Raw genomic sequence first — 15,949 nt, 5'->3', positions numbered from 1 at the left:
ACATCAGCTATCTTTCTCATAGTCACCATGGTCATTGTACAGTTTTAGGACATGCAGAGGTGCTTAAATGCCTTTTTACTTTTCTCAACATCCATCCATCAATTCTCAGATAATTATGTTACATTTATGTTACATGTATTAATCATTAATCGCGATGGCATTCAGATTTTCAAGCCAATATTTACTTGCACTGCTGTATTTGAATAACGGTTGCTTTGGACAACACAATGGTGTAAAGTTGTCTGCAACAGTTTCACACTGGATACCAGCTATCCAAAAGGGTGAAAGCCTACTATTAGTAATGAACAGGAAAACAACCTCAAAATCAAGTCTCTCCAAAACATGGATAAATTAGAGAACTCATACCCACTTATCATAATCCCCCTGCCAAACTGCCATTCAGTATACTATTTTACACTTGAATTAAAAAGTAGAACTCCGTCATAATCCTCTCAATACATAAGATAATTTGGTAAAAGGATGGAGCACGAGCGCGTCTTCACTAATGGCTGAGAGGTGAATCCATATGTCTTTTTCATTTCGTTTGCTATTTCAAATCATTCAGTCTGATATCAAAGGGCCTTTAGGGTAAGGGTTAATATTGGAGTTAGAGTGAACGATAGTGTGATTATTTTAGGGTACGCATTAAGGTTACCAGATTAAAGAGGAAAAGCAAGGTATAACTTCCTGCTGAGACAGGAAGTCAGTCATGTTCCTCCAAGAGGAACAACAGAAATGGTGACGTCTTGCTCCACTGCCTCCCTCCACTTGGCAATTAATTCAAACAGTTTATTTCCCAAGATGCACAGCAGGCGGCTGAGCGACAGCAAGGCGGGGGGGGGCAATGAAAACAAATGCGATGGAAGCCAATCAGATGAATCAGCACCAGATTAAGCAATCAGTTATAAAGACAATGTTAAAGTGCAGAGAGATATTGTTGTTTGAAGTTTGTTTGATTTTCAAGACAAGTGTTCATCACTTCTAAATGTGAGTGGGATGTGGCAGTGGATTGGGCATTCCATCCTAATTTCGCCTTACCTGCGATTGCAGGATAGAGGGTGAAAGGAACGGAGATAGTTCTGCATTATTAGGAGCTAAAACATAGAAACACATTGAACACTGAGAAGAAAATAAGGAAAATGACATCAAAGATGCAGAAGCTGCTACAAGGACAGGTTATCCACGCTGATATTTTATTTTAGTGCCCAACTTTACTAATTGATCCAAAAGTTATAACCACAAAACAATACTCTTCGAAACTATGTATGTCTACTTGTAGTTTCACAAGGCCATTGTGTGGGAACCCTACACAATGTGTTTGTTTTGTCCAATCTTCTAAATGCATTGTGTATTCTGGTCATTTGATTGTGATAACAAACTGTTGCCCTGCGCGTTTTAAAAACACCACGTCTACGCTGGAAAATGGGGTTGAACGGGCAGATTTCCCAGCGGACGACTCACATGATCCGACTCTGCCTTCCGTAGCTCCAATTAACGGCTCTGCTTCCAATTAGTGAAATCTACTCTCCGCTGGCAGCACCCCATGGGGCCTCGTGTGTGTGTAAAGTAGTGCTCCAGCTGAAAGAAATTAACAAAATACCAGAAAATAAACCTTGCTTGGTAGTAATTGGGTCGTGAGGTTAAAAGTCTCGGCGCTATACATTGTAGGTCCTTCCAAGAAGAGAAGCGAGCACAACACACCCGGTTGGGTGTCGACACGCACAGGAAAGACCTTGAATGGTGATGTTTCTATTTAGTCATGTATTGATTTACTTCAAAGCAAATTCAGCTATGCCATTAGGGAACAGGTAGGGGTTAGGAGATCTGGCTCCCCTAGGATGCCTACAGTTGGTTAGGGATTAGTAATCGAAACCCTGAACCGTTCAGCCATCAAACACTGTAACCGCTAGACTATCTTAACACCAAACTGCCTAATCTTTAATGCAAATAGACAAACACCAGACCAGAGACATCCGGGCATCTCTCCCTGTTTCTCAATGTTGGTAACATGTCTGTCGGAAACTCTCAAAAAAAGGAAACGGTTGGGATCGGAGTGGGGATCGGAGTCTCTCTCTCTCTCTCTCTCTCTCTCTCTCTCTCTCTCTCTCTCTCTCTCTCTCTCTCTCTCTCTCTCTCTCTCTCTCTCTCTCTCTCTCTCTCTCTCTCTCTCTCTCTCTCTCTCTCTCTCTCTCTCTCTCTCTCTCTCTCTCTCTCTCTCTCTCTCTCTCTCTCTCTCTCTCTCTCTCTCTCTCTCTCTGCATTGTTGTAATGATGTCTGTGGTGAAATGGCACAAAAATCGATTGAAGGTGTGCAGACAGATGTCAGCCTTCCCCCTGGCCTGTTTATTAGAGAGCTGGGATAACAAACAACATGATATGTTCCGTCTTTAATAACCTCTCAAACCCACAAGATAACAACAGGCATCACTCACAAGACACTTTGATTCAATTAAAAACTTTTGGTGGGAACATTCGGCATGGAGAAGGGGAGTCTTTATTGCAAGATTACAGACAGAGTTATCAATTATCTTTTTATCATTTGGTTTAGTATGTTTGTTAATTAAGATTTTAAGGCTTTGTTTGTAATTTGTAACATGCATTTTATTCTTTATTTATTAGAACATGCTAGATCAGGGGTCGGCAACCCTAGGCACGCGTGCCACCACTGGCACGGGGCAGCATAATCATTGGCACACTCAAAAAAAAAAAAAAAATATATATATATATTTCTTTTTTTTTCTTTTTATTATTATTAAAAAAATCACAGCACAATGCGGCAGCATAATCATTACTACTGATTTTTTTGCACTTTATCCTGTTTTGGGCATCTCCTCCCAGTGCAAATATGTTTAAAGTAGTTGGAGAAAGCAGTGTTCTGAAATGGGATCAATTAATAGTGGCCTGTATGCATCGTGACCTGTATGCATCGCCTTCACATGGTTTTGCATAGCTGTACATGTCTTAAAGATATTGATGTGGATGGTTTCAACATTCTCATATATTCTCATGTATTACATTTCTCACAGTTCAAATATGTTTTTGGATGAGTTTCTGAAAATGGTGTTTTAAGATGGGACATATGTAATTATAATTTGTAAGCCCATGTTGCAAATATAACAACCAAAAAAACATTTAAAATGTTGATGCATGATTGTGGGCTATATGAAAATAGTACAATTCCATGTCTTCTGGAAATGTTTTTCATAATTCAGCCTCATTTCTTATATTGTTGCTTAAGGCACATTCAACGAGAAAATTTCAAACTGGCACTGCATGTTGAAAAGGACCCCTGTGCTAGATGACAGCTCTGCTGCATAAAATATTTTATTCAAATATTTACGTTTACATTATATTGGCTTTCTTGCTAATCCTGTATGTGACTCAGGACAGTGGTAAATGTTTTCTGTTGTTCCTTTTTAAAATACCATTATTTTCAGAATTGCTTACCCTGATGGAAACTATGATGACCCGATTTCTTGATGCATTTTATTGCCTCGTCAAGAAGACAATGTGACACATGACACTGGAAGTGATTCATACAAAAACACACCAGACTAATCTCTCTAACCTGTTTTTGTACAATTATTATTCAACACTATCACACACTGTCATTTTTTCCACCCTTTTAAAAAACAAGACACCAAAACGGTCCCTTTAAAAGGGAATTCTTAAAAAAAATATATATATTTTGCAGTTAATGTTTCCTTTAAACTTTAAATGAGCAAATTTCATGTCAACTCATACTCTCTACCCTGAACAAACAAAATAAATTACAAACATTTTCCTTAACCATGCCATCATGTAAGTCTTGACAACGTTTTTTCTAGCCCAGGCATGGTTCCAGCTGAAGTGTTTCTAGATCAGACGTTGTTCTAGCTGAAATGTTTCTAGACTAAGGCCACGTCCACACGGAGCCGATTTTTTGGTCTTGTGCGTTTCGGCCGACCGTCCAGACGGAGCCGGCGAATCCGGGTTCCGAAACCGCACATTTCTGAAACCATGTCCGAGGGTGTTTTCAAGTCTATCCTGACCTATGTGGTTTCGTGTAAGGATTTGTGTGGACGCCTGAAACGCAAACAATGACGTCATTAGCCCCCCACCAGCTGGGCGACGTCAGAGTTGCGTTGAATTTTTTATAACTTTTTTTATTCCCATTATTTTTGTAGCTTTATATACAGCCCCTTGATAAATGCAATTACTAACTGTACATTAAAAAGTATTTCTGCTCAAATTAAAAGGTTGAATATCCTCGTGACTGAATGTTTGCATACAGCGCGCAGGCTGTATGCGCGCAGGCTTGATGCGCTCCACTTCTTTCTGTGGAGAACCAGCCCTTGAATATTTACTACAGCATTTCTACAGCTCGATGCGGTTTCGCATTGAATCCTTCTTTACGGAGATATTCCTGAACCGCATAAAATGAAACCGGATTGTTTTCGCCCGTTTCGGCTCCGTGTGGACGGGGCCAGAGTATTGTTCTAGTTAATGGTTTCAGGAACAGGCGTGATTCAGGCTGAAGTGTTTCTAGACCAGGCGTGATTCAAGCTGAGGCATTTCTAGACCAGACAGAAATTTAGCTGAAGTGTTTCTGAATCAGGCAGGATTGTAGCTGAAGTCTTTTTAGACAAGCTGTGATTCAAGCAGAAGTGTTTCTGGACTAGGTGTTGCTCTAGCTAAAGTGTTGCCAGGCACACTTCTCTACCGTCATTGATGAGTACAGAAACGACTCTCTTTTTCTCTCAACTTCACCCGCAGCCTTTAAAACACCCGAAGACATGCTCTTCAAGGGTGACGATGACAAAAGGCTGACCTTTTTGTCAAATCAATCTTCCAGCGTCTGGCAGGCGACCGGTTTGTTTAGTCGTTTAAATCCCCTGTGCGAAGGCAGCTGCTCGCCACTGAAGATGCGTGGAGCCATTAAGTGCGTCCTCTGCAGGAGAACTTTACTAAATAGATTGGCAGCGACACAAGAGGACAGCTATTCTGAGACAGAGGTGGCCAATCATTAGGAGACCAATTAATATCTGCCCTCTCCGTCCTTCTGTCTACCTGGCACGCTGCCTGAGCTTCGCTCCGATTGGAGCCCTGATGCGCTCACACACACCCACAAACACACACGCACACGCAGGTAGACACACAAATAACGACATGCACAGAGAATCTGAAAAACACATTGCACCAATAACACCACAGTATATATATATATATACATATATATATACATACATAGAGATCTTTATAATATATATAGAGATTTAAATCACTAATTTGAGCTTTAATCATATGCACGTACACACACACACACACACACACACACACACACACACACACACACACACACACACACACACACACACACACACACACACACACACACACACACACACACACACACACACACACACCCACCCACCCAGCGCCATGTCGGTAGCATAGCTGTGTGTCATAACAAGCCGGCCCACTCAGTAGCATTGTTCAGAGGGAAGGGTGACTGACGAGCACGAGACTAAGGCAGGTCTTGGCAAGCTTCTCTCCACTTGCAGACAATATTCCAGCCCATCCATCTCTGCTGGGGTAATGGAGTGCCCTTGCCTCTGCACGCCCGCAGGAGTGAGCAGTTATCGCAGGCTGGCAGCTCTGTTGTTAATAAAACACAGTTTGGAGAGATGCAGGGGAAACACAGTGGAGGGACGGAGAGAAAGGAGGAGGGGGGGGGGGGGGGGGGGGGGGGGGTTTGGAGAGGAGGGCGGGCAGAAGCACGCCATGCTGAGGTGATCAGGAGACGTTCCAGCTCAGCTTCGGTTCCTGTGAAGTTAAATTTAGCCTCACCCGATCCCTCGGAAAGGAGGGGAGAAAGACGAGAGGAGGGAGAACAGTAGGAGGAGAGAGGAGAGGAGTGTAGAAGAGAGAATAGGAGGGGAAGATGAGAGGTGAAGAAACGGCAGGAGAAACAGATGAGAAGACGGGAGAAGAGCAGCGACAGAGAGGAGGTAGGAGAGGTGAAGGGAGGTGATGTGAGGTGAGGAGATGAGAGAAGATACGAGGAGAGAGAGGGGGCGAGGAGGGAGGAGAAGGGGCATGGGGGAGAGGAATCGGAGGGTAGGAAGGGAGAATGAAGGGGAGAGTAGCCGTGGAGGGAGGAGAGGAGGGGAGGAGAGGAATTGGAGTGGAGTGGCAAAGCAGCAGAGGGCTGTCTGATGGCAGAAGTGACCTTGAGGGTGCAGACTTAAGTAAAGAGTCAAATGATCACTGTGTCACACAGATCACCGCCCCGCTACCTCAGAAACTACCAGAGAACCGCTTCATACTGCTCCATAGGGTCCATTCGACAGATTTATTAATCTCAGAAACTACCAAAGAACTGCTCCATACTGCTCCGTAGTATCCATTTGACAGATTTATTCATCTCAGAAACTACCCGTGAACTTCTTCGTACTGTGCCGTAGTGCCCATTCGACAGATTTATTCATCAACCACCCTACCTCAGATACTACAAGAGAACACCGCCTCCTACAGTTCCATTCTTCCCATATGACGGATATTCTTCCAGATAAAACATACGGTACATCTGGGTGTCAGAGCAGAAGGTGCACGACAGCAATTCAAAAAATAACAATTCTAATTAAGAATACAACTCCTAAAAAAGTATACAGAAATGTCTAAATAAACAACAAGGGGAGTACAAATGTAGATTTGTACTACTCTACACAAATAAATGTTAACAGACGGTTGAGATAGACCTTATTAGTTTATGCTACACTATTGCATTATTGACCATTATAGATACATTTATTTATTTGTTCTTGTATTTTCCTTCATTTTTTTGCCATGCAAATTGGCATGTTTGTAATAATCTACCATCGTAGACTCATGGCATTGATCTCATCGGACCGAAGAGTTCAACTGATCAATAGCAGATCAATATTAAATAATACAACCATCACCGTTATCCATCACACCCGAAACACAACCCCCTCTAAACTACCTCAGGAAGCCGACAACAATGTTCCAACCGGGTGCTTCACCTTCTCCAGGCTCAAACTAACGCCAAACTGTCTACAGTCAAAGTCGAATTATACATCACAGTGTATACAAATAAGGTGTGACTCCCTTTCTCCGGGTGCGCTCGACGTGTGTGAATGGCCTGACCGTGCGGCGCAGGAGGCAGCAGGAGGGAGTTGGAGCGAATGAAAGGCATTCAAGTAGCTCTGAGTAAACAGTGAGTGCTCCAGAGGTCCAGGGATGCTTGCTTTCTACTTGAAAGACATGTTGAGGAGTTGTGTAGCTATCAGTGGAGCATTAGCACTGCTCTAACACAACCATAAAACAACACGGCCTAGCGTCGCTTTAAATTACTTTCTTCTGTCTGCGTCTGCCTCGGGCCCCGACAACAGTCTGTCACAAATTAGAAAGTGAACATCAACAATAGAAGGCGCGATACGCCGGGTAAAACAGAACCTTGTGCAACATGCAATTTCCTTTCATACTGGAGAGAATATCAGAGAACGGCTTTTATTATGAATTAAGAGTCGCCAGGGGATGGTCTTCTACTTTTTGATTTAACTTCAAATATACACTTTTCTCTCATGAAGAAATGTCATGCAATTATGGAACAGTTATGGACTTGGTTGAAGCTGGGGTTGGTTCTGGAGCTCAATCGTGGATGTGGTGCTGGTGGTATTGATGGAAGTGGTGCTGGTGTTTTTAATGACGGTTGGTGTTCAGGATGATGGTGATGTGGTTTTGTTATGATTATGTTTCAGCAGTGGTGTTGGCTTGGTTATTGTATTGGTGTATTGGTAGTGGTGGTGATGTTCTCCCATTTCAACCCTCTCTCACACACTCCAGAATGACACTGGGAACCCGATAGATCTGCTTGTCAGAAGTGTGTGTGTGTGTGTGTGTGTGTGTGTGTGTGTGTGTGTGTGTGTGTGTGTGTGTGTGTGTGTGTGTGTGTGTGTGTGTGTGTGTGTGTGTGTGTGTGTGTGTGTGTGCGCGCGCGCGCGTTTGTGTCTGTGTGTGTTTGTGTGTGTGCGCGGGTGTATGTGACCATGCATGCGTGTGTGTGTGTGTGTCTGATGCCGCTGTGAATTCAGTTCATTAAATCATCTCCCGTCCAAATATTGACTTTATTAACTCAAGATAAGATGAAGGTTATCTTGCTCTGTATATCATATCACTTGGAGGTCACACACACACACACACAAACACAAACACACACAAAGATGCTTGTGTACACACACGCCCACACACACAGATGCTTGTGCACGCCCACACACACATTACTCACAAACAAATGATCTTATTACTGCCTTCCTCTACAATGTGGAATCAAAGCACATGGCATAATTACATCCATTCTTTCATACATATATTTATATGTACATACGTACACCTCACCTATACACACACACACACACACACACACATGCACATGCACACATACCCACACCCCCACATACACACACCCTCCTTATGCTCGGGACTAGCGTGTGGACATAAGCACTGATTTCTCCAGGAAGCCTCTCCATGCTCATTTTGTTGATTCCAATATTTGCAGTGAAGAGAAGAACAAACAACATCATTAAGAAGCTCCAGAGTGTCGACACAGCAGCCAGAGCGTCTCCCTGTAGACGACCCAGCGCTCCGCTCCAGGTAATGAGACAAATACGTATTATCCCCTTAAAACGCCACGTGTTACGGCTCCGTGCGCTGCTCTAACTGGCAGCGTGCAACAGGACAGACCGGACAGGGGCAGGTGGTGTGCAGCAACGGAAGGTAGACTAAGGACATACCCAGGAGATAGCTGGTGGGATGTGTTTCTGGGGTTCGGATGGGAGTGAATCAGGGTAGGAAATGCACTATTTTAACAATGGCTTTTTTGCCCCACTAGTCATTTCAGGGCATTTTGGATCATTTCCGGGGCAAATTTAGTCAATTATGGAAAATATTGGTTCTGTTCGCATGATTGAATGATTCTTATGAAAATAATTATCTGTTCCCACTTTTCAAGAACAGAGTCAAATACCAAGTTACTGCTTTAATTTGCATGACATTTAAATGCCTGCGTCATACAAATTTCAACGGCAATTATCTTACTTTATTATACGTTTATTTCTGACTTAAGTGGATTTCACACCTGCCTCTTCTAAAGACTGCAGTAAAAGAGTGGAAAACAATAATCTGGAACCCAGTTTGACACGTACAGCAGATTGGCTGGCTGTTAATTAGAGAGGTGGTGATAGCAGATGCTGATTGGCCAGCAGCAATCAAAGAGATGGCAGGTGAAGGATGAGGTTTGTGGGAGGTGGAGGACTATAGGGGTACTCACTAAAGGGGTGCAGGGGGTCCAGTACTCGGGGTTCAGCTCAGCTCTCGGGCGGAGGTCCAGATATTCAGGGTTGAGTTCGGTTCGTGCGCGAGTTAATGTTCCCTTGGGGGAAGATCGGAGAAATGGGATTAGAATCACTGTTGCCAGGCTGAGAGTTGTGCAATCATGTTCTTAATTTGGTGCCTTAGGTTTGTGCATTTTAAACGAGAAAACAAATAAACAAATCATCTGCTGTCAAATCCATCACCTATGACAGTACCATTACAAATACCTTCTTAATGACTGAGCCTGTTTGAAACCACACTGTAATTAGATGCTTGATGACATGATTTTCAATTAACAATATCATTTCCAAAAGTCCAAATGTTAAATCAAACTCCAACTTAAATCCAGCTTTAGAACAATCCATGCATTTTAGCAACACTGCTGATTTATATGACAGGAAATGTAGTCACTAAGAAAATTTTTCAATAATTTAGCATATAATAATGTTAATAATGTCTACCTCGATTTTCCTAAATGTATTTGTTTGAATTCACATTAACATTAATACTGCAAAAAACCAACAACATCATATTTGTATTTTTTACACTTTTAAATATTCTGTTTAATTTAGATGATATTCTATACCGTCCATTCCTTTCTGCTGTGATACCCAGATTTCCTGTCTGGGATTAATAAAGTAATGCAATCTTATTTAATCTTGATTCAAACATAAGGACAGGAAAATAACAAAGAGCATTCATTAGAACGTAGGACATGAATGAGGTTGATGAGGCTACAGCTAGTCTTGGCTGAAAGACGTCATCCTCCCTGATGATGCTTCAAATAGCTGTGAGGGGAATGAGTCGACTACACATGGAGCAGAAACCACAAAACCCTTTTCACCATGACCAGGATAATAGCATTGAGAGAGAGGGGAGCGAATGATAGAGAGAGCTAGTGAAATAGATGGAGATAGATGGAGAGAATGATAGGCACTGAGATGGAGACGGAGAAGACATAATGATAGAGGGAGGGTAAGAAAGAATAACAGAGAGAGAGAGAGAGATAGTGAAAGAGAAAGAGAGAAGAAGAAACCAACACAACGAGAGGGATAAAGTGTAGACAAGAGTATGTGGGTGAATGAGAGAGAGAGAGAGAGAGAGAGAGAGAGAGAGAGAGAGAGAGAGAGAGAGAGGTGAGAGATGATAGAGTGAGGGAAGGAGAGAAGGGAGGGAGAGGGACTGTGAGAGGTTATTGGGCTGGTGACATCGTGAAGCACATGATGTTCTTATCGGAGAAGACCACACTGTTTCAGGAGACGTTTCATCTCTGAGTCGACGCCTCGTGACTATTTTGATTCCTCATTCATTCCCCTAAATTACCCCAGAGCTGCTCCGTGTTCTGCTGTTCTGTTCTGGTCTGTTTTCTGCTCACAAACACTATCTTGCACATCCACACCAACGTGTTTGCACACACATGCACACAACACACACACGCACGCACGCACACACAAACACACACACACATACACACACGTTAATAATTCAATAATTGTTGCCATCATTCATCCTTCCAGAATATTAATGTCATCGGCAGTGATTGAATGCTGTGCTGAGATTGGTCGACTTGCACTTGAACACACTCCTCTGGCTTGACAATTAACAACCCAACTCCATCCACTCGATAAGACTTCAATTCTTAGATGAGGATGAGTATGAATGTGTCAGATGTCAAAACCAGTTCCTTTGAGATTGCATAGTCAAATTCAACATGAATGTAGATATTGTATGTGTTTCTTAGTATATATATTCTTCTTAACAATGTATACATTATCTATTTATTCCCACACGCCCTTGGTGAGGTGCAATAAAATGACACAAATCCCAAAATGCATTGCAGATCCTAAGCCAGAAATGTGTAACTCCTTTCAGTTGAATATCTTCTAGTTGCCATGGTAGTTAATAAGATATGTCCAGATCAAAGAGTAGTATGGCATCATCGAGGAGAGTAACACCAAAGCAGACCATGCAACACATTTATTCATAGTGTTAGTGTTAGTGTGTGTGTGTGTGTGTGTGTGTGTTCTATTTTAACATATTTTAGAAAGGTGTTATTTCAAACCTATTTCAAACACCATATGATGTTAACATAGAGGTCTTATCCTAGAAGAGCATTAAAAGTATGTAAACATAACGAAGATACTACCAAAGGACACAATGAATAATTTTGACTGATCAGCTGAACAGTAAGGTAAACAAACCACCACCATGCTGCCACTTCCTTATAACCTCTGCCCTTCCAGACTAAGGTATAACAGCTTACCATGTCAACGACTGTGTGTGTGTGTGTGTTTTTTTTTTTTGTGCGTCTGTCTAAGTGTGCCTTTATGTGTGTGTTTATGTGTGTTTGCATGTACATGCATGAGTCTTGCATTAGTCATAAAATGTCAGGCTTCAATTTGCATTTTAATGATGCAATCCATGGAAAGCATTCATCGCCTTATCCTCAGTCGTTTGGAAATGAACCTTAAAGTCTAGTCTAGTAATGCATATATTGGACTCAGAAACAGGTCACAGTCACCACTGTGGTTGGATAGGTTATGAATCAATAATCATCTGCTTCATTGGATAATAGGTGTCCAGAATGTTCTGTCCTAACCTTTACTTAACAGATTCAACAGTTTCATGTTCCTCTTCTGTATATTAGAAACACCCTGCCCTTTTCTAGTGTTCAACCACTGCTCATTCCATTTTACTATTATCATTACTATTATTATGTCTATGTGTGTGTCAATTTTTTTATTACTGTCATCATTACTTTTATTACTATTAATGTTATTATTATGTACGAAAGCTTTCATTTCATCTTATTAGTAGTTGAGTGCTGCTCAACTATTGTTCTTCTTAAAGGTCCCATTGCATGCTACTTAATGGATGCTTATATATTGGTGTTAGTGGGCCCTTAATGCAGTATTTGAAGACGTTCAAGAATTCAGCCTTTGTGCAGAATTACAGCCACTGCGTGCCAGTCCCACAATGAGCTTTCCACAAACGTGCCGTTTTTTAGAGGCGGGTCAAGGTGGAGGGTGTGGGTGTGGCCCTGAGCAGCCTGCGGCCACGGTAGCATGAGCTTGTTTTTACAGTGGATGGATCGCAATTGTCTCCCGCCGGAGCCCCGCTGCCGAGGCACCACTGTCTCGGAAGCGGCCAGCGGGCAGCGCCAAGGTACCACCGCCCCGCGGTGACGGTGCCCCGCGGCGGTGGTGCCCCGCGGCGGTGGTGCCTCGCGGCGGTGGTGCCTCGCGGCGGTGGTGCCTCGCGGCGGTGGTGCCTCGCGGCGGTGGTGCCTCGCGGTGGTGCCTCGCGGTGGTGCCTCTCGGTGGTGGTGACTCTCGGTGGTGGTGCCTCTCGGTGGTGGTGACTCTCGGTGGTGGTGACTCTCGGAGGTGGTGACTCTCGGTGGTGGTGCCTCTCGGTGGTGGTGCCTCTCGGTGGTGGTGACTCTCGGCGGTGACTCTCGGCGGTGGTGACTCTCGGCGGTGGTGACTCTCGGCGGTGGTGACTCTCGGCGGTGGTGACTCTCGGCGGTGGTGACTCTCGGCGGTGGTGACTCTCGGCGGTGGTGACTCTCGGCGGTGGTGACTCTCGGCGGTGGTGACTCTCGGCGGTGGTGACTCTCGGCGGTGGTGACTCTCGGCGGTGGTGACTCGCGGCGGTGGTGCCTCGCGGCGGTGGTGCCTCGCGGCGGTGGTGCCTCGGCAGCGGGCAGCGGGGCTCCGGCGGGAGATTATCGCAGGCAACTATCCCTAGGTTCAATTCTTCAGGGGGCCAAAGCCAAAGTTCCTTTCCCCCAATTCCTTCTCAACCATGGCTGAGATAACCCCCACTACGAGTCTCGTTGTGGAAATACCAGAGACGTCAGAGAACCCGACGTGTTATGCGCCATAACACCAACAGCAGAACGGTTATCCAAATAACAAAGAAGTGCACAACAGTCGTAGCTCATTGTCTCATTGGCGGGCCAAATTCTCTGGGCGGGCAAAACAGAGAAGGGGAGGTAACTTGTGACGACATGTGGGGCAAAATTCGAAATCACAGAGTCTGAGCTTTCATTTTTCATAGGCAGAGCAGGATACCAAGTGCTAGTTTTACACCTAATGCCATTTCTAGCTACTGGGGGACCATAGGCAGGCTAGGGGAACTCATATTAATGTTAGAAAACCTCCTTAAGTGAGATTTTCATGCCAGGGCACCTTTAAGTTTTATTCTTTCTTTCTTTATTCTTCATTATTCTGTACAACCTTTGGGACCAATCTCCTTCGTCAATGTTTCACATAGAGACTCATTCCAATTTTAAAAGGTTCAGATTAGCCTCGAATTGCGGGCTTCTTTTCATTATTTTTTTGTATTTCATGCTTAAAATATTCTACTTTTAAAATACTATTTTTTACAATAGAAGTCAATGGGAGGACGGTGGAGCCGTCTCATCGATTTACGCTGAGGTTAGAGCCCGAGGACGCGCAGGCAGTGTTGCCAGATAAGGCAGTTTTTCTCGCTCAATTTGACTACTTTTTTGCAAGATTGGGTGATTTTCCCCGCCCAATTGGACTAATCTTACAGTACATACAATTTTGGCTGGTTTAAAAAAGAAAATTGGGGGATTATTACAATAATTTCTAAAAACATCAATCAGTACCATACCTTTCATAAGGCATATCGTTTGTGCAGCTAGTAACACTAATACTTCAGCTACTACTACTACTTCAGCAACTACTACTACTACTACTACTTCAGCTACTATTACCAGTCCATTACTACTACTACTACTACTACTACAGTTTGTACCACTACTACGACTATCTTCCAGCTTTGACAGTATTACAGTTTAGCTCTCAGCTTTTGTAACCATGTATTTCAGCACTTTGCTTCTTCAGGTAATGTTAGGAGTGCAAGGCAACACAATTTACCTTTCATATTCTTCAGTTCAATTAATTTTACATTTCTGCAATTTTAGCAATGCTTTGCGCTTTTTATTCAGCTGTCACTTTATTTGTTTCCAACCATTTACGTGTCTTAAATGGTGTTCATGTTTACATTGTTTACTTCATTTCAACTTTCGAACTTTTGTAAAATCCCTTCACTTGATTTAAGCCATTTAACATTTCTTTATGTCTATGTTTCTTTACAAAACATATTTTCAACCTCACTTTGCACTATAGCACTTACCGCATTTTCTGCAGGAAATGCATTTTCTAGTTTATGTATTTTATTCTCTCAAAACTTTGCCACCTTTCCACTCCCATAATGTGTGTGCTACAGATTTCACGTGTCATGTTTGTGGTCTTGCATATAGATTATATCGACCAAAAATTGTTTTTGTGCAAATGGTCAACAATCCATAATTTGTGTTGTGTGCTTCATGCAGATATTTTGCTGTGAGCTGAGATCGTAGGGTAGCTGATGATGTCATAGGTCTAGGATGGAGCTAAATAATGCAAGACACGGAAATATTGGCAAAATAGGTAATCAATTAATTTCTTTGTCTTTCCTGGTCTGCCAACGAAAACAGGATTGACGTATCGCTGAAATGACAAAGAGGTTGGATAGAGCTCTGAGCACGGACACGTTTGAGAGCTGCTGCGCACGTCTGCCTGTGATTGCAGTATAAAACCATCTCAGTCCAGCCTGACCTCATGTGAGGAAGCTCGGAAGTGGAACGTGTTATTTTACTAACCTCCTAGCTCTGATTCCTGGAGCTACTGTTTCCAGGTCCACTTTATGTCGTTTTAAAATAGGTTGTGGACTTTTACCCAGGAGGACCCAACACATCTATAGTCCAGCATACATATCCCATATAGTTTATCTATGTATAGTGTTTATCAAAAACATAAAACAGAGATGATCAAATGAAACAGACAAGGTATGTACACGTGCTACATGTGAACCTCCTAGGATGGCGCAATTTGATTGGTTCGCTATCTCGGGATGTTGGGCAATATCCAATGATTGGGAAGTCAAACTCGGGGTATCGTGACGGTCGTCTCGTCACGCTAATAAAAACAAATAAACTGCTTATAAAAATAAATAAATCTTGGCAATTATTCACCTCTTCTGTGAAAAATTGTTAAGTAAACCACACCAGTATGTGATAGCCAGTAGACTGGAAGGGCCCAATCTGTTAATAAAGAACGTAAACCCATACATTTTTCCCAAGATTTATTACAAGCATGCATATATATACACATATATATATATATATATATATATATATATTGAAAAGGGCTCCACTGCGACCCATTTTTAGGTCCTGGATAGGGAGCCTCAACTCCCCAGGGATGGGGTGACCTCGGTTGGTTGTGCAAGTGTGTAGCACCATGGCAGCACAGCGCTATCTTATGACTGACGACTGGAGGTCAGGAGGGAGCAGACACACGCAAGGCTCATTATCACAATTAGTCATTCCATCCCCCTGGTGATTGTTTGTGTTTTCACTAATTAATCGGTTAGTTTATTTACTTGGCCTTTTCGCGGATTGTTGGTTTTGGTGTGCAATGGAACTGCAGGGGAAACTTGAGCCAAACGGAAGCTAAAGTCTAGAGATTGAACACAACTAGGGGAACTATGGCTAAACTGG

General features: G+C 43.0%; 1 protein-coding gene across 1 annotated transcript in view; it reads right to left on the bottom strand.

Moving 5' to 3' along the window:
• LOC130403889 (protocadherin-9-like) overlaps positions 1 to 15,949 on the bottom strand; it is a 167,209-nt gene that overhangs the window by 106,027 nt on the left and 45,233 nt on the right. The window contains exon 3 of the mRNA XM_056608415.1: positions 9,332 to 9,433. Within this exon, the coding sequence (XP_056464390.1) occupies positions 9,332 to 9,433 (102 nt within the window). The remainder of the gene's footprint in view (positions 1 to 9,331; positions 9,434 to 15,949) is intronic.

This window comes from Gadus chalcogrammus, chromosome 14 (assembly GCF_026213295.1).
Source record: "Gadus chalcogrammus isolate NIFS_2021 chromosome 14, NIFS_Gcha_1.0, whole genome shotgun sequence".
In the NCBI taxonomy this organism is placed as follows: Eukaryota; Metazoa; Chordata; class Actinopteri; order Gadiformes; family Gadidae; genus Gadus; species Gadus chalcogrammus.
The sequence above is the reverse complement of the archived record's forward strand: the minus strand, read 5'-3'. Positions and strand labels throughout refer to the sequence as shown.